Source organism: Zeus faber (genome assembly GCF_960531495.2).
Source record: "Zeus faber genome assembly, chromosome: 15".
NCBI classification, from domain to species: Eukaryota; Metazoa; Chordata; class Actinopteri; order Zeiformes; family Zeidae; genus Zeus; species Zeus faber.
The window spans coordinates 21,820,362-21,840,878 of record NC_137194.1 but is presented as its reverse complement, the minus strand read 5'-3'; the positions used below and the strand labels follow the sequence as shown (position 1 = coordinate 21,840,878).

Sequence of the window (20,517 nt, the reverse complement as noted above, 5' to 3'; positions counted from 1 at the left end):
CAATCTGAACGCTGCTTGCCTAGCAGGGACCATAACGATGGTTGTCAGCACTGGCTGGTTGCTAGGTAACAATTACCTGACTGTGCTTTGCTTTGCACAGAATTTCACCGAGGTCTGTGTGTGTTTCTTTGAGTGTCTAAAAAGAGTGTGTAGGGGAACGGCAATATAGGGCAAAGTACACCGCAAGCCAGCGTTTCCCCTAAACGGCAGAAAAGTAAGGTGGAGAAATATTTCATGAAGCTGATTAAAATATAAAAATATTAATTAATCAAAAATAATAATAATTAAATGCCAAATGGTTATTCTGGGAAACAAAATTGGAATATCCATTTGGCAAATTCTTTTTCCTCTTATTCTGGTAAGTGCATCAAATCCATCTACTCCCATTCACTATTAAGCTTTTGCCCTTTGAGGGAAGTTAGTTCATTGAAGGTTATGATGTATATTAGTATACACTGTTTACATGGTACAGTAAGGCAGATATCATCAGCCTGGTGAGCTTATGAGAGTGCTTCTGTAAACACAGTGTAACTCCAAAAGAGGAGAGGAGCAGCTGAGGCAGGGGTGGTTTGACAGATGATGTCACAGCTGGAGAACAACCTCAGGATTTGCTTCACCCTCTGGGCTTCCTGATTGATGTTTCTGATTTATCTAGTTTTTGTTTTTTTTTGTTTTGTTTTTTTAAATAAACATAAATAACAGTCCTGTGAAGAATCTGGCATAGTTTGTTTTAGCCGGGCATTCCTGTCAATTTCAAATTGAAACGCCCCTATTTACGTGCAGACTAACCTTTCAATTTTCAAGCACTGAGCCAGACAAGAATCATCCACAAGGATCAGGGCTTTTCAGGAGACCGTGGCAGCTCCCCCAAGAATAGCTGGCCAGCTCCCCAGACATGGATGATATATTTAGGGATCATTAAATGGTCCTAAATGAGACCCTGGCGTGAGAGCGCGCTCTGGCCATCTGGCCCTATTGTGACTGTTGGAGCGCTGTTCGAACTGAACATCGGCAGTGCTGATTGGATAACTACAGACTGGGCCCGAAAGCTGGAGCCAATCAGCTGGCCTTTTAATAAGTGGCCCCAACCTGCCTCCATGTCTGGGTGTCTTATTTACATTCCTCTCCCTACGTAATTACATTCCATCTTTTCATCATTTGGGTCTGTGAGATGTTAATAATGAAATTCATTGACATAATTGAGCTGTTTCATGTTAATATGCAAAATCAATCAGTGCTTGAGGAGCTATGGCCTTCCTTTTTAGGTTAGCTTAGGTGTATTGACAACATTTTTTGGTCTTGGTCATGACATTACAGCAGTGAAACAGTTAGGAACCTCACTCCATGTTTTCATACTATATATATATATATATTTTTTTTTTTTCTCCATATCTGTGCTGTTCCCCCAGGTCACAAGCTGAACAAGGACTTGAAGCACTACCTGGGCCTGAGGTTTCAGAAGTCCTCCCCAGACCATGAGCTGCAGCAAACAATCCGAGCCAATTTGTACCGCCATGCTGTGCCTTGTGAGTGCGCCTTCCTTCACCCGCTTCATCTTCGTCATCCCTCTCCCCCCGTCACCCGCTTCCTCATCTCAGTGTGTTTTAATTCAGTCATGGCCTTACATTCTGTTATGCTCTGCCACCTCATTCAACCCTTCATCGTCCTGATGTTTTCTAGCCTCCCTTATTTACAGAGACACATTCATACTCAAACCTGCATCGGGTTTGTTGAATCACAGTAGCTGCAGCACTTATATGTTAAATCAAATGTTATTCCGTGTTTCTTATTGGAGAGGAGCATGTTACAGCTGTCTCACATAGCTTTGAATGCGTCGGCCTGGCCAAGCATCGAGCAGGCGGCTGGCCAGCTGCGGTGGGTTGGGTTTGAAACGATTTGATCTGTGCTGGTTTGGTTATGAGCCCCTGCTCAGTTTTATTATAGCATTGTTTTTTTTGTAATACTCTTATTGTTTTGTTCAAAATGCATATATATATAAATATATATATATATATATATATATATATATATATATATATATATATATATATATATATATATATATATATGTGTGTGTGTTTATGTGAGGGTATTTATTTGTTTTGCCTGTGAGGGTGTTTTTGCTCATCATACATATGCATAGCCATGATCTAATCAGTGAAGGAGATCGCATCTCTGAGCACAAGGGACCTTTTCCTGGATCTCTAAAATGGGGGGTGTGTGTGTGTGTGTGTGTGTGTGTGTGTGTGTGTGTGTGTGTGTCAATCGCTGTGGCTCCATCCTTCTCTTCCTCTCGGCCATGTGACCGCTAAATCCTTGTCCCTGAGCCTCCCTCTCAGTGGCCAGCCTGGGATTATGATGTCCTGATATATTGAAAATGGATTCCTGTCTGATTATGTGAGGAGCGTGTCGGGGCTCTAGAAATGAGCGCAGGCTGATGTGCACTCAGCCCACCGGACGATGGATTCACACCGAACATATTACAGGCTACGGAGTAACACGAAGAGTAAAAATAAAACCGTAGCGAGAATCTTTTGTCCCCGGGGATGTTCTTAAAGTAATAATGATTTACATGTCAAGGTGTGTTGATTTTCATAAACGCTGTGACTTGAAGAGGACTTGGTAGGGGGTTCATATTTTGTTTAGCGTGCACATCTGTTTCTCAGCACTAATTGCCAATGAAACAAAACCACATTGCCAGTTTCAAGTGGAGAAATTGTGTCATAGCAGTGGCTGGAGTAGGACATTCAGGTGAACGTGCGAGAGTCAACTGTGTGCCTAGGCTGTCGGCCACCTTGACTTAATCAAACACTTTGGCCTGTGCTCAATAGGAATTAAAACGTGAAATTAAAACCCTCTCTTTTGCGGATGAGAAAAAGCTCATTCTAATGTCAAGATATGTGTATGGGCACACATGCCTTATGTGTGTCCATACACATATCTTGACATATTTTCTAAAACTCTCAAAACATCACTAAGAGGCATCCGAATTTAAGGAGGCAAACCCCATACTTTAAGTCGTCTTTTGAAAATGAAGGGTGTGAATGAAGGTGGTGAGGTTATGATTATGATATGATATGTATTTTCCAGCTAGACAGATCTTAGTTGCCTTAACTTGCTTATCATGTCGATAGCTCATCACGTCGCATTTAATAATCTGGCCACCTCGCATGCAGCTCAACGTTGACGTTAAGGATCCTGCAGGGATCGAACCATACGCACCGACCATACTGCTTGACAATTATGCAAAGCAACAAAACGTTTTGAATCCGGAGTGAGCAGAGCCTCACGTTTATGTAAATCCATGGAAATACTTTGAGAGATATTTTGCTCACAAACAAATAAACCACCAAACAGCGAATTCGAGCAAAAATAAGAAAATAAACCTTGTCACTCCCCAATGGCTGCAGCCCCCATGCTTGACTCAAACATGTGCTTGTTACCAAAGTCTTATTTGAATTCACAGCATAGGTGAGATGAAAAAATACCAAAATACAGCTTTTATTGTTTATACTACATAAAAGGTGTTTCATCTCTTTCTTTCTTTTACCAATTATTGCCAACCTCCTTTATTTTCTCTCCCTCTCTCTTGCTCTCTCTCTCTCATGCACGTAGTTGTTTGGCATGACAAGGCAGAATGACAATGGCAGGAAAATAAAGGCCACACTTCTCAGCCCGGTCCTCTCTTTGTCTCTGCCCCTCTCATGTCTCCTCCTCCTCTCCTAACATGTGTTGCTCCTTCTCTCCCCTAGTCTCAAACAGGTGCTTGCCCCCCCCCCCCCCCAACCCTCAAACAGGTGCTTTTTTTTCTGTTTTTTTTGGGGGGGGGCGGTATGGAAGAGGACACTCACCATATGAACTCCCAACCTTCCCCTTCCCCCCTCTTCCCTCCCTTTGCTCCCCTCCATCCTTCACCGCTGCTACAGATGGCCATTGTTATCATGTGCTACAAATGTCACAAATGACAGAGAAGTCGCTCTCTCGCGGGATTCATTTCCCTGTCATGTCTACAGCATCTGCTCGCGGATCAGGGTTATCTTACCGATATATTCCAGCATCGGAGCCGCTGAGCAAACCAGTCCTCCCTCCCCCACCTGATCTCTCTCTCTCTCTCTCTCTCTCTCTCTCTCTCTCTCTCTCTCTCTCTGTCTCTCTCTCTCTCTCCTCTCTCACTTCAAATCCTCCAGTGAGTGTCAGCCTCCTTGTGGCTCGACTCTGGCTGTTGTCTTTTACTGTCTTTGCGTCTCTCTCTCTCTCTCTCTCTCTCTCTCTCTCTCTCTCTCTCTCTCTCTCTCTCTCTCTCTCTCTCTGTCTCTCTCTCTCTCTCACTCCCTCGCTATTTTTTTCTCACTCCCTCCTCACTGTCTCTCAGTCTCTCTCACTTCCTTGTTTTCCACTCCACTGGCGATCTTGAGGAATCATTGCTGGAGACATTTTTTTCTGTTTGCCGTTCACACAAAGACAGGATTACAGCTTGATTCGCCGGGTGCCGCTTCCTCTGCATCCAGGCAAGTGGCAGTTTTGATTCCGTCCTCCCCCTTCTGTCCTTCCCCTTCGCCCTCGTCGTCCGCCATCCGTTCGGCGGAAGCCTGTGATGTACGCGGGGCTGGGGAGCGAGAAGGATGCATGACAGGGACTGAGTGTGGCTCATGGTATGTGTGTGTGTTTGTGTTTTGGCAAAGGGGAGGTGGGGGTGGGAATTATGCGAGGGAAGGGGTCGGGGGCTGGCACACTTGGAGCAGGCACGTCCAACCCAGAGGGACAGATGGCCAGTAGCCTTGGTGCTTTTTCCTCTTTGGTTTTCTAATTCGCCCTGCAGGCTTTGTGTAAGGCCCACTAGTACACAGACCTTCTTTTCAAGCAAGAGACGGCTGCACTTCTTAGCTGAGAGAGGGAGGGTTGGTGTGTGTGTGTGTGTGGGGGGGGGGGGTGTCGCTGTTGAGGCAGAGCAGGTTTTTAAGATGGGGTGGATAGGAGAAGCGAGGAAGGCGGGTGGGGGATGGGTGAAGGGGGGGGGGGTCATCAGCTCCGAATGTATGGAGGTCAGGTCCAGATGCTTCTCTGACAAAAGGGCTTTTCTGGGGGAACGGCAGGGGGAAGCGTGGCACTCGCCATTGTGTGTGTGTCGCTGCATTGCAGGGTGCTGTCGGGGAGCCTCATGCTAATGACGGCCATTCAGCCCCGTAACGGCTGAATGGGCCCCATCTTCTGTTTGCCTGCCTTCTACATACACACACTTGATATTGTTGTTTATGTAGCCAAATTTCTTCAGTGCCAACCTGTGATTTGCTATGAAAGGATAAGGGTTGGCAAAACGATGGCTTCAAACCTTTTGGGAGGAGCTTGGCTAATATTTGTTTTTGTATGAGAGTGATGAATGAGAACAGGTGCAAAAGTGTGTGTGTGTGTGTGTGTGTGTGTGTGTGTGTGTGTGTGTGTGTGTGTGTGTGTGTGTGTGTGTGTGTGTGTGTGTGTGTGTGTGTGTGTGTGTGTGTGTGTGTGTGTGTGTGTGTGTGCGTGCGTGCGTGCGTGCGTGTGTGTAAATGGATTCAATGTGGATGAGTTTGATGTGGTTACGGCACGCATTGGTATATCAAATACCATATGTTACTATTTTCCACATTTTACAATTCAAGTCCAAAATATAAAACGTACCACTACTCAAAAAATAGTGTGCCAATCCGTTCCCAAGATGTTATTTCCAGTGTGACTGACAGGTCTGCATTGGAGGGTTGACTTGCTATGACTTGGCACAGAATGTTGTGATCTATTGTTGTCTTTTTACTTAACACGCCATCAGATTCCTCACTGTGGTTAACAATGTAGGCTTTATTAGCCTGGATTATTAACATAACATGCTATGGATCAAGTATAATGTGTGAATTACCAATGCTCATCCTTGTCTAGTTGTTAATCCTGTTTCTATAAGACAATTATTGTCTTTCATCTTGTACAACGTTCTCGATCTACAATATGAAAATAAAACCTAAAGGGACATGAAGAGGGCTGGACATACTTGCCATGACATATAGTATAACGAAACAATAACTGTCATGTAGGTGTAGACCGTTTAGAGGAATCATTCATTGAGTATGTATTAAATCCCATTATATTTTCCTAATATTTTTCTCCAAATTGCCCCCCCCCCCAATATTTATAGAATAGCAGGCATAGTCATTGTTGCGAGTGTGTCACTTTGATACGCTTTGATAGTGTTCTGTGCGATTTGATGGATACCACAAAAGTACTGTACTGTACCTAGTTATTACCATGTTCACCTCTGCCAGTTTCTGATATAGCTGACAAAAATAAACCCAATGACCTATATGCTGGAACAAGTGGAGAAAGGTACAAATGGCTAGTCCCAATCACAGCTGCTGTAAATTAAACCCAGATAAGGGTTTTGTGTAATCCCTAAAATGTATTGGTTTAACTGATTGGTTAACAATCGGTAAATAAAGGTGAAAACATTATATATTTAAAATGCCACTGACGCGTCGGAAATTAACCTTTAGTTCAAAACGCCTTTCATTTCACTTAGTCGAGCTAACTAAGCAAGCAGTTAGTCTACTGATATAAAGAGTATTCTATTCTCCTGTGTCATTAATACATAGACTAGTTGTTCGCTTGCTTGCATATGGCTACAACCAGACGTAACCGGGAAACGGTCTCCCCATCTTGCCCATAGCGTGGGTGTAATGAAATAATATCCTGGTCCTGTCAGCTTGAGCCAACGGCATCGCTGGGACTGTTTTCATGGCAACAACACTCAGATCTGAAAAGGGTGTCGGATCAGAAGTGCCAGAAAGATGCGAGACTTTCCGCGAATACGCAACAGTTGTGTGGTTGTCATAGCAGCTGCCTAAATCTATTTGTAGGGATTGGGATAGCAAGAGCGTACAATCTGATCACCGTTTATGGGAGAAATGACTGGGACCAGCGTAAGGTTTGACTGATTCACTGCCCGGTGATAAAAATTCACCCACGTGTGGGCCGTGTCCCGTGTCCAGCGTTAACTCACCACCGCCACCTCTGGCGATGAAAGGAGGTGACAAAGACAATTATTTGGAAACCCCTGAGAAGGTTTGCATACGCCGTTGAATCAAGTTCACGCGGTCAGTTCATGGGCGAGCTATCGCGGCTGTCAAACGGTAAATCAAAAGGTACGTTTGGACGAGTGAAGGATGGTAACGTGCTCCTTCATGTTTGTGCGCTACAGGGAGACGTCACATTCTTCAGTGAATTTGAATAATGTAAGCCTTTGTCGAGGGGATCAAGGAAATCAAATATGGTATGTAAATATGGTAACAACATATCACTGCTATGATTTGCCACAATTGGCATAACCATGTTGTTATGATGATGTGTTGTTGTTGTTGGCGATCCCTGGGGCCACCGGGCGGCTAACGTGATGACTTTGGATCGGACCAACTTGGGAAGTGTGGCGATATCTATGTTTCCTCATTAAACAATCAAAGGATCACAGGGTGAGATATGATTCATCGTCCCCGGCTATAAATAGGAGCCGCTCTTTCTCCTTCTCAGCTTTCGGATGTCTCACACTTTGATGTGTTCATCTGGCTGCTCTTCTGTGCCCGCTCTCTCTCTCATCTTGACTTGGAGATTATTCCTATCCCAGGTTGTAGAAGCCTATTCGGTGCTCGTCTATGAGCACATTCTCTTTTAAATAAACCTATCTTCATCAATCAAATGCATCCGGCTTTTGTGGTGTTTATTGTTATAGCAGCCATAGAAAATACAAGACGTGTCCGTTGCCAATGAGTCACCAGTGGCAGTTAGCACCTATCCGTGTTTTCTGACTGTCAGAATAATTGGCAAGTACTTTTTGACGCTCCGTACATTGGATGGCCATTTTGCAAACTGTGAATGACAGACGTTACCCATGAGTGAAGAATCTTTCAACTCAACACTCCACAGCTCTGTCATTTTGTCATTCCATGTCATCTTTGAAATTTAAACTATAGTTGTTGGATATGGTGTCGGGTATGAACATTTGCAAGCTGTCGTGCAGTCGCCTCAAAGACAGATCTATTTAAATATCGTGGGAGACGTTTCCTGAAAGCTGTGATGCCAGAATGAGGGCATGAAGCTGGGTCTGGGGCTATGTGAATACAAATAGAAAAGCTGCAGTCCGCCCCCCCAGAGGGCAGCGCCTGGGGCGTCGTGGCCAGGCTGCCCGGGCAGTGGTCCATGTCCATGCAGGTACAAGCTTTCCTTTCATCTATGTTGGGACTTCCAATTGCCCATGATTCAGTCAAGTCAATGCTCTGTGAGCACAGCGGCAATGACACGTGAAGAAATGCCACTCGATTATCGAACTATCGAAGCCTTGGCCACACACCGACTTAGGTACTGTACACACCGCTACGGTGTGATATTTGCCATATTTATTTAAATCCAACAATTTATCTTCCAGATGCCACAATCAGCTGCATGTCCTGGATAGCGGAGCGCCAACACTTTCCATTTCGCACCCTTCGCTATTTTACCGCACACCTTTCTACTGTCTTTTCTCCTTCGCCTCTGCCCCCCGTCCACATCCTTGATCACTGACACAACCATTATGCTCTTTCATCCACGCCCTGCCTTCACCCCTGTTTTCACCCCTGGAGTGTTGAACGCCTCGGTCACGAGAGCTGCATGAGGTTGATGAGGCTGCCTTGTTTATCAGAAGAGAGCATGTGTTGGGCTATGTCAAGAGACTGTTCTATGGCTAAGATGGAGAGCGAAGGGGTGGTGGTGGGAGGGAGAGCGGGGTGGGGCTGGGCGGGAATATGCAGGGGGGAAAGGGGGAGGGTGGGGCTTTGTAGCTGCAGCCATTGGCCTCAGACGGGAGCTGGAGTGTGAATAGCTCACATTGGCTTAGCCTCTAAGCTGGGCTGGACCTCTCATTTTCTCTGCTTGTGGAGCTCTGAGGAAAAAAAAGGCAGCTGCCTCCTAGCTGCCTGCCAGCCTGAATGAGCTAGCAAGCAGGGGGCTAGCACTTGCTCACAGGCGGCCGAACAGTCAGTGGATGGTTTGGACGCAACCGAAGGAGCAGAATCCCGCCTGTTTGGATTTATTTTGCGTATATCCCCGTGGAATAGAGCGCAGAGAAGATAGGATCAGCGGCACAACAAAGGTAATTCCCTGACATTTACCTCCCATGCAATTGATGCTCCAGCTTCCGGGATTAGATTGAGGAGGTGTAGGTGGGGAGGAAAGGCAAAAACACAGATAGACAGAGGAAGGAAGAGAGACGGATCCAGAGACAGTTGTGTGCTCTCTGCCCATCAAGCTGAGGGGATGTTGGAATGAGTGGCTTCGCAGATCTCTGGTGTGATATTGATGAACTATAATGTGTTGTGTTGTTTGCCTGTGATGATGGCAGAGTGGTATGTGTGGGAGTGTAAGCGTGTGTTTGTGCGCACCACGCGCACACACACACACACACACACACACACACACACACACACACACACACACACACACACACACAAATGCCATTGCATTTGTTGGTCTGAAATGCTGTTTGCTTCACGGTGTGGCTGATTTTGAGCATTGATCTGTTGAGATACTACCCTATTGGACATTATCCGGCCAGTCACTCTGAAAAACACCATTTCTCTGTCACCTTTTCTGTATTTCTTGTCTCTGCTTTTATTTTTCATTCTTTTCTTCACAGCACCCATTTGCTGGCTTCCTCTTCGTAGCCCCTTGTGAGCTTTCTCTTCAAGAATCAAGATCTGCCCCCCTTTTCAGCTCTTTCTTCACTTCATCTCTCCTCCCTTTCACTGCAGAGAGCTTTACATTGAAAACCCCATGAAAGTCCTTTGTGTATTTTTGCGAGGTTTCTGCCTAATTGAGCTTTAGATTGTGTGTTCTTTTTTTTTTTTTTTTTTTTTCGCCCTATTCTCATGCAGCCCCCTCCTTCATTCATACCCCGTTCTGAAAGGGGAGCGGGAGAGAGGGAACAGCAGGAGAATAACGGCAGGGACTCAGCTGTGAGTACTGTTGTGGCGCGAGCTGAAAGAATGGCCTGTTGTATTTGGGCAGCAGCAGTATTGTGTGTCTGGCCTCTTTCTCTCTGTATCATTCTCTTTATCTCTGTCTCTCCATCTCTGTCTCTCCATCTCTGTCTGTCTATCTCTGGACTCAGATAGTATTGCACATATTCTTGACCAAACCTGGAATGGAAAACAAAGGAACATATTTTCAATAATATCAAGAACCTACTGTGATTTGATGAGTAAGATATTATATGAAAGCAGTTTTCGCGTGTGCGTGCGTGTGTTAATGAGTGGGATTGCTTGTGGGGCTAGAGTGTCGTTGTTGCTTTGTGCAGTTGAAGTCGGCCCCAATGTTAGTTAATTGAACCTACGACATCACGGCTCGCTCTGAACGGCACCATGGACGCTGATAGGATCTGGAGTGGGGCTGCTATTTGCTTCATCATTAATCTGTGGGCCTCCGCTGCATTGATTACCTCTCCGTTCTCCTTCATAAATCATTATGGGGCAGCAATCACTTTAATGGGGGGAGGGAAGTGCTGACAGAACGCAGCAGTGGTACAAGGGACACAATACTCACCTTGGCTCCCAGGTCAGCTTGTGAGTACACGCTACAGAAATCGGTCTGATACCCAGGCCCTCCAAGTTCTGTAAATCTTTGAGCTTTGAGTACTCCATACAACATGGAGCATGGAAGATTCACGGCCGCAATAATGCCTCTCGTACGTTAGCAAAGAGAAAAAGATCCAGTCCGGCTGAAATATAAACACAATTTTTACTGTGTTCAAATATGTAGGTCACCGGCAATGTCCTAGTAGATTTGTTCCACTGGCGGCATAATGAATGTCATCTATCCATGGTTTGTGGTTGAGATGCTCCCAGTCTCTGACTATGACCAGTGTATTAAAGGACTATTTGTGTAGATGAGGCCTTAAAGTGCCGCTTCAATCAATGCTGCTCCAGTAATTGGCTTAGAGGCCCAAGAGAATGCCCGTCCCCCCTCGTGTGACTGCTTTCTGTCACCCTGCTCTGCGCCTCACTCCATCTTACGTCTGTTTTGAAAACCCACACCTCCCCATGAGTGTTAGCCTGTGTTTACCCTGGAAACAAGCTCCAGTTCATGTTGTAGCTCTCCTCATGTTAAAGTGGAAATTTCACTTTCGTCCAACAACATTTTGTTGGGAATTCAAAATTTTCAATTTTTGCAATCAACAAGTACATGCCCGTTCAAAGTTTAAGAAAATGGGGCTTTCTAAGACATTTTGAGGCCTGCCCCCCGCTGGCTTAATGCTCGCTGTTTATTGAAAGTTTATTAATATTACTATCAGGCTTTCCGAATTACGTTATTATTAGGTAATCAAAGGACATACATGCATACAGACATAGAGACCGAGAAACAGACAGACAGAGATTCCTGATTATGGTTGGATTTCTTACACAACGCTTAAATCTATATCCAGCCAAAGTATACACCTTGCAGTCTCACTGCACTACAGTGCAGTTGTAATTGGTTGGAGAGTGTTAGACTCATGAAGAACCCACCCTCCCCACTGCTGTGCTCACACTACTAACCTGCAGGACTTGGAAATGGCAGATGTTTAGCTCTGCCTGTGTGTGTGTGTGTGTGTGTGTGTGTGTGTGTGTGTGTGTGTGTGTTCCTCTTGATGTCTGTATCAGACAATGCGCCGGAGCTCTTCAAACCATCAACAGCAGGAAGACGACGATGGAAGGTATCAGATGTCGCCAGACTGCTCCTGGCTTACCGCACGCTATAAAAGCATGTTAAAGGCCTGTTTATCTCACCTGTTTCTTTGGATTAATCACCCTTTACCCGGAGAACCTTGCCGTTGGTTTTTCATTTTCTATTGGATGTCCCGCTCCCCACTTTGTGTTGAACTGAATTGAATTAAATTTTTGTTGAAATAATGACTCAAGCAGTTTCTGCTAGAATTTGCGCTGGTTTAAAATCAAGTCGTTTCCCTTTGAGACAGTGCTAGAAGTCACCTGTGGAGGTGCTGATATCGTTTAGGAAAATTCTGGAATGACGAGTAAAGGAACATCAGTTGTGCTTTGACAATGAACATTATTTACCATTAATTAAACCTGCACCGCATCACATCAACAATATGAATTCTCTTTGAGGGCTTTCCTTTGGACGCATATCAGCTGCATGACGTGTTGCCTTGGTCACAATGGTCTCTCACGAAGAGGGTTGGAGTACTTTTAGAGTATGCAAACATTCACTGGGTCTTGCAAATAAAATATTTAGGCATCCTCTACCGATAACTGCACAACTCTCTTTCTCTCTCTCTATCTGTCATTCTTCTCCAAACGCCTGTGCACCTTGTGCCAGCCATCCAATATAGCAAAACGACAGCAACAAATGAATAAACCAAAAAGTTTCTATTGCGTTAAAACATACTGTCTCACCTACAGTATTTCACATAGTAAAGGTGTAAACAAGTATCATCTGTTTATGTTTGTTAACTGTGTCCAGTTCAGAGACGTTTAGTGCGGTCACATTTATTGATTTATTTCAACTCTGGTGTTTTGGATGATTAGATATTAAATAATATGAATGCCTTGCACCATTAAAGGGGATCTGGGTTTGTTTCTGTCAAAACAGTGGAAGTTGAGCCCTGTGCATTGTGAAAGATTCAGTAGCCAGATGGCCTTAGAGTCTGCTTGTCTTTGAAGCCAGGCAAAATGTCATGTAATATAGTAGCTCTCATGTTTAGGGCAGGGCAGACACTTTCAAAGACCACTGGAAAATGCAAATCTTTTTTCTCCCTATCCACATCCAACAAGATGGCGGACTTCCAACGTGCTCATAAGACCTTAAGACCACATGACCCTGCATCTAACTTTCACCTCGAACGTGAAAGTTAGATGGTTTTCAGTTCATTTGTAAATGACGTTTAAATCACTCATTCAATAAGAAATACCTCTCATCCCTTTGAATCCTCTTATACAAGAGCAGGTAGTGAGTAATTTGATAACAACTATAATGTTGTGTTTACCACAACAATGTAGCACCATGGCTTGAGTTCAACTATCACTTGAAAAGACAGGAAACAAAAACATCCCACTTCCACTCATCAAACCATATCATGGAGCTGAGAACGCGATCCAGTAGTAGGGCAAACTCCTCTACTCAGGCTTCAGTTTAATTTATTCCAAAATTCAGCGATAAGGACCATCTCAGTCTTATAAGTCAAGAACCAAAGCAGAGCCGCTTTCTAATATGCCACTTCACTAAGACATCCTCAGCTTCTGCAGCTATGGCTTCTAATAGAGATACTAGTGATATGTATCTAGTGCTCGTACATCTCGCTAGTTCATGGTATTTTCATTCACCAGAGCCTTTTATTCGATGATAAAAATGAGGGTATCAACCATGTTAAATGTAATGTTTTAGAAATTACAAATGAAGATTACTGCATATAAGGTGGATATCTGTGGTCAAGGGATTGTCTGTCACTGTTGGTAACCAGGTAGCCCCTAGACCACAGAAAGAATAACTACACTTCTTGAAGACCTGTGTATTCTGATTAATGAGTAAGAACACCTCCATTGCTGTAATTTGTTATGAGGCTCAAATTGGCACAGTGTTGGGGAGTCTGGATATGGGTCATAGAATGTACTCAAACAGGCCACTTCAGGGACACATGTCCCCCGCTCAGGAGCTTTTTATGAACTACTAGCCAGGGCAGAAACAGGCTTCCACCAATAGCTATTTATAGTCTAGACTGAATAGTTAGTACGTTTATAGGCACCATTTTTCCATCTTCAGCTACCTCCACCCATCTTTATCTTTGTTTACTTATACTATATGTCTTTTCGTATCTATGTGTGTAGAATTGATAGAGTATGTGAACCTATGTTAAGGTATATTTTGTTCCGACGGGAAATAGATTACAACACACAGGGGCGAATTCACAAAAGGATTGCACAGCTTTTGCGGCTACTTAACCTGCGCAAATAACACAAAAAGCACCCACAAATGGTGAAATGCACCACTTATTGCGCTGCCACGCAAATAGAGTGTACTGGTAGCATTTGCACGTATTTACTGTAAATTTGATATAATGCATACATGTTGCAAAAAACATCGCCCTAGGCCGATTGGGGCGCAATTTGTGCCCCTGTCTCCCTCTCCATGCTTAATGGAGGGAGCCAGTGGCGAAAGAACCGACAGACGGTGCAGTTGCACCCGGGATCTGCGGCACGCCAGCGATGCGGCCCCCGTGATTGTCGCATCAGTGTTCAGGATGCCCGCGATCTGGGTTCGCCTGGCCCTGTTCCTCCAAATAAAACAAGGAAAAACAGTGTGTTTTTATTTTAGATGTCAGTTTTTATTTTACTCCGTTTCCTTACGGAACAAAAAAAGCACCGTGCATAATGGGGGCAATGCGGATTATACTCATTATATCCATGTAATAAATCAGCTGTGTTTTATAGATAGATTTATATAGATTTACTCATACTATTTAAATGTTTCATAGTCTAGGCACATAAACCTAAAAATACTAAGTCAATTCTACTCTAACAGTATATGTCTTGGATCCACGCATCTCCAGAGCTGCAGTCAGACGCAAAACAAGGGCAAATTGCACTCAGCAGCAAAACTTTATCGCTGTGATTGCACTGTCATAATATGACGGTGACAACAATATTGCACTAATCATTAGCGCAATTTTGTGATATATTTCTGTGTATATTTTTTGTGAATCTGATGCTAAGATGGCGCAGATAGTCTTGAATAGCACAATTGATGCGTAATTTATGGTGCCATTGGCAATCCATTCTTTGTGATTTTGCCTCAGTGTATTATGCAACATTTTAAGATAAACGTCATTGTATGTGACCGAACAAACATTTCAGTGTATTAGATCTTGTATGGCATCTTATGGTTAAAATATATTCTATTTTTGTACATAAAGGGTTGACTCTATAGTGATGTGGACGATTATAGAGACAATGTTGAATGCATGACAGAAACAAAGTTTCCTTGATCTCCCTTATCACCTATATTTAGCAGTGCTATCAATACCGCTCTCTTTCGCTCTCTCTCTATCTGTATCTGTCATAAAGTTCAAATGCAGGTTCAGTCTGATAAGAGAGAAAATGCTGGAAACCTAATATCTAGATTTAAGGTCTAAAAAGATGCAAAGGGAAGGGGAGGGAACAGAGCATGGTTTGGTACAAGTCACAGTTGCTGTGTTTGTGTTTGGCTGCCAGTCTGCACAGTATGATATTGTGACGATTGATAGATAAAAGAAGTGAAAATGAGGAGAAAGGTGCTTAGTCGTCTGTTTTGGATTTGAAATACCCATTAGATGGTTGTGTCTCTCTCATCCTTTTCGTCAATTACTTTATTGCCTCCAGTAATTTACCATTTGGCTCCACATTACTTTTTACATAATATTACAGAAGCAGAATCCATATTTAACAAAATAACAAATGGGCCCAACCTAATTCATCACCCACTCAAATCGTCCCTAATGTTTTACGGCTTTCAAAAGAGGATTATTAATCGATTGAGTTCTTGGTCATAATTCTAAGCGCTTATTCATGGTGGGTGTGTCATTAACACCACATAAAATGCTGAATATTTGGGTGAGTGGTGTGTCAAGTAAAGCCCCTCTCGCACTGGATTCATTTTACCTGAGGATAAGGATTTGCATGAATTGCAGGTTGTTGATCTACAAAACTGCTTTTCCATCGTTTGTAAAGTAAAAATTCCAATGAAATAAACCCACCATATTTTGGCCATGATAGGGGTGCTATGATAATTCAAGTGTAAATCGGCATCTTGTGGAATTCATCGATACCGTTCCTTTTTTGTGGCATGCTGGGCATAAAACACATAGTATTTTTGTGTCATTGCATCTAGGACAGAGTTAGTCTGCAAGGGGAGTTCAACTTCTCAACCTGCAATGCCACTCTTTATTCATTCTTTAATCATCCAGAACTGCTTGCAACAACTCTGTCCTGTTGACAACCTGTGGGATGACAAGAGCACAGCTTTTATGTTACACAAAACTGCCACCAATCACCCTCTTTGGAGAACAAGCTTAACAATTAATCGTCATCACTACTCCAAGAGGGGGAGAATCACCAGGGGTGAGACAAATAAACATAGAATCACACAACAACATGACATGGAAAAACATAGACATAGAAACATCACACGACCACAAGCCCGGAGCCAGGCCAGCCAGGTCCCGCACCGACAGACCGACAACCCAAATCACCCGCCCTGTGAGCCAACAAATGCCCGCACAGAGACGAGGCCCGCCATACCACAACTGGCCAGACACCCCACCTTTGCGCAAGCCCAGAGCGCTCATCCTCGTACCTGAGGGTGCTCGTTGCAGGACACCCAGATGGGCATAGACGTGAAGCATGCTGGAGCAGGAGCGTGACGGGCAAGATGGCAGCCGCACCCCACCAGTCCCGCAAACCCTAGGCCTATTGTAGGGTGTATGTGCTGAGTTTGAGTTCTGGCACTGGGAGAGATGGCCGAAGCACAACCAGAACAACGTAGGGGTGCAGTAGGCCGAGCAGTGGCCACACAGACCCCACCCTGGACCCAACCGTGCCCCAGCACCCCTCATCCGGTACCTGGAGGTACCCAATCCACAGTGACCAGACGCAGAGCGGTCCACCATGCACCCTACAATGGCGGGCCGCCCTGCGCCCCCATCAGGCCCCTGACCAGCACCACAAAACAGAGGACCGCAGATGGCCCCCCACCCTTTACACCGTTCCTGATGGAACACTATGGCTATTGCGACAGAAATCAGTGTTAAACAGCATTTTTTGGCCACTTTTTGCCTCTACCAGATACAATTAAGTGCTCAACAAAATAAACATCGCAAGATCTAAATCTTGGAGATTGTGGTATGAATCACAACGGTTAATCACTGGGTTACAATCTACAATTTTAATGATTTTTGCAGAATTTTTTTATCCTTTTTGAATGTGCTACGCACAAAGATGGGGGGTAATTCCCAAATCACATTTGATCTCTGGGTAAAACTAATCCTCTGCGAATAGTATACGCCTTTCACAGCCAGTCACTCAGTGTCAAACTTGCAAATATTAGAATACCAAACAAAATCATGCTCAGTAGGCAGGGTTTAGGATTTAAGTGATTACCCATAGGGTGTGTGATTTTAATCCCATACAAATCTGCATTGCCTGTAGTTTATGCAGGTTTGTAAAGTAAAAACCTAAGAGCAGGTTGTGTAACCAGTAATACAACCAGTGGACCAGAAATCCACTTTGAATGTATGGTACTGTTATAGCGATTGGCACAATTGGCCGTTATTTGACTTGGTCACTTGAATTTTTCTTATTGTTATTCTTTTCTTCTTTTAGAGGTGTGTAGTCTACACTGAGCTGCCTGTTGTAATTTCAGAGTAAATTACAGATGTTTTTAATCCCATACAAATAGAATAGACAATACAGTCCAACCAATGTGCTCTAATGTGCTCATGGTGCACTTCCTAATACCACAGTATCAGTATAATACAGTTTCCCAAGTGGTTAGAAAAAAACAGTAATATTATACATCAGACAGCAAAATTGTTTAGTTGGTTAACAAATGTCTGCTTGTCTACAAGGATTAAAGGATCCGATTTTATGTCAATGTTGTTCACTTGCAGGGCAGTCAAAGCTGTGGAGTTAGTGGCATCTTGCTCATCACTCTGTAGCTCATTGTTTGATGCTTTTTTCTCCAGTCAGTTTCCAGTCTTTCAGAAACAGTGGAGCTAGTAGTATGTTGTCTTTTTTGCGTTAGGGGTGGGCGATATGGCAAAAATATATCACAATTACTTTCAGGTTGGATCCCAATCTCTTTTTAAAAATTTAGATTTAAGATGCATACAGAATATCAATTTACGAGTTACTTCAATGGGAAATAACATTACACAAAATTTTTCTAGGATTTTACAGATTTTGATAGTGACAAAGGAGCCATCAAATGAAGTCATTTTACGCGCCTTCCTTAGAGACACACCAATGAACCAATAATTGCAAACAGTAGGGAGTTTCTTTTTTCTGTTAGGTTTTGTTACCTTGTAGGGCTGTATTTGTTTAATAGGAAAATAAGTTTGGTACTTGCAAAATAGTCTTAAATTCAATTTATTTTTCCACGAGTTAAATTTGTGCTCACAGCATCATACAAAGTCTCACCATGCTTGGCTCTTAATGTTATCACCAAAAGTGGGACGTTTCTGAATCGTATACAACAAATTCGTTGTATACGAATTATACAACGTATACAACGATTATCCTGTCTCGTATTAATTGACAAAAAGAAAAAAGAAATCGGCTCTCAGACGGGAGCCGCTCGCATCGTAAGCCGCCAAAGCCAACTCATTTGCGGCTGCGCTCCTTGTTTCTCGAAACAAAAACAAATAGAAATAATGTTTTATTTTAAAGAAAGAAATAGTGAAATAGTGGTTTAGAAATAGTGTTTATTTACAAGTCAGGGACTTGCAAATAGTGTGATTTGAGAATAGGCTGCGAAAACAACTTTGGATTGTGTGTATGAATTGCATGAACTGCAACTGATAGAATGTGCACTGTAGCATGATACTAACAATCTCTCTGTAAAGGCAGATCCTGAGGACATTTTAATTGTTTGATTCATCTAAGATCGTCATTTCACACACAAAACATTTTAATTGTTGTAATATATCTTCCAACCACTAGTAGCAGCAGTGAGCATCTTGTTCGGGAGCAGCGGGAACAATGCAGCTGACACTTTAAATGAGGAAATGATCTTTTCTGTTGCTTATTTTTGCCATTTACACGCAACTGACATATTGCGCCATCGCAGCAGGTTGTCACAAATATGTTTGAGTCCTTCGAGGTAGTTTCTGTTGCAAAGTGCGCCATACTTTTTTGACTATTTGGATTTGAGTAGCACTTTGCCAACAACTGGTGCCATTTTGACGGGAGCCGGCTTTGCACAAGTCGGGAAACTGTTACGGGGCTACGCACACCCCTAAATTAGTCACCCCTAAGTTACTCACCCTTAAGTTAGTTACCCTAAGTTAGTCACTCATAAGTTAGCCTTTTTATTGTCACACCAGGACGCCTCTTTAGAGAAACCTTCAGAAATATACACGTGAGCAAATAGTATAAAAAAAACCCAACAAATCAGTAGATGTTAAACTTAATTACAATTCAGTTTCACTGCATTTCTGCCCATCGTTTTAATTGCGTTGCTGATAATAACCTTAATCCCTCTTTGAAAAAATGTGTTTGTTTTGCTCTCAAATGTATTTATTCATTTTAAACCTCTTGTTTTTCCTGAGCAGTGGTAGTAGAAAACTGACTGGGGTCAGTTGTGTTTCACGCCTTCAGGTTTTATGTGTTCTTGAAATTGTAACCAGAAATAGTGATGCATATCTGTTGTGACATAAAGCTTCAAACTGACAAAATCCTTATTAAATTGTTTTTGTGAATTTGTAAGAAATTTATAATACACACTTGTCAACCACTTTCCCCCGAAGAGTCCTGATTTTCATGCCCCTGAAAGGTAAAATGTTATTCATTTTAGGATGACGTTCCCTTTCTTTATCAAAACTGTCTGCACAAGGCTAACAGCGATTCGATCAATGGAAGGAAATCACTTTACCGTCAGTCACTTCACTCGTTTGACTCAATATTTCTTTTCTTTTTGGTAAGTAAGGGCTGTTTCTTCAATCGGCCTGACATGCCAGGCCCCTTTTTGAAATTTTTATGGATTCTAGATTCACTAGTTGTAAAATATCAACCCATGTTGAAGTTTTGGTAAAGCAGTTTTTTGTAAATACACAAAAAGAAAAATATTCAAATCAAATTATTCTAATTCAAATAATAAAAATTGATTTGCAGTTGATTTATTGCTTTTTTGTTGTCATACAAAGTCGAATCAAAGTCTCAAAGTCGGAAATTAATTTTGCAAGACTTCCAAAAACATCATTGCAAAACATCCTTGCTTAAGTTCAGAGAATCTCCCTCTTTGGGAGGTCTCAAGGTTGACAAGTCGTCATATTATGCAATAAATATAATATGAATAATGGCAGATGCCACATACCATTTTTAGTAACCAACCAAGAGCATGACTCAGTCTTTGTCGAGAGCTGGGTTGTGGCTGAGTGAACAAGGTCAGAACATCCATGGATGAAGCCTCTCTGAGAATGTTTAGAAAACAAAAGCCCTAAATCTTCCTTCAGGTCCTCTTCATATATTCGAGACCAAATTCCTTTTGCAATGAGATTGCTTACTCATTTTCAGTTAATATTAAAAGGTCTCAGCATCACAGCATTTACAGATTCGGGTGAATGGATTATTGAATAGTTCAAACATCTGTTATTATTAAATAATAAAGACAAGCAAAGAGAAGGGCTCTACTACATATCTCCATTTTGTTATTTTAACATGTTCAAGTAGTTATTGTCCTATTGTGTAATAGTATTTACTGCGCGTGGTGGTATATGGGTTTGTG

General features: G+C 42.9%; 1 protein-coding gene across 1 annotated transcript in view; it reads left to right on the top strand.

Moving 5' to 3' along the window:
- The window catches only part of LOC307241563 (membrane-associated guanylate kinase, WW and PDZ domain-containing protein 1-like), a gene marked incomplete at its 5' end in the record, with an annotated part of 85,779 nt that overhangs the window by 26,930 nt on the left and 38,332 nt on the right, over nt 1-20,517 (top strand). Inside the window, one exon of the mRNA XM_080015729.1 lies at nt 1,410-1,526. Coding sequence (XP_079871855.1) covers nt 1,410-1,526 — 117 coding nt within the window. The remainder of the gene's footprint in view (nt 1-1,409; nt 1,527-20,517) is intronic.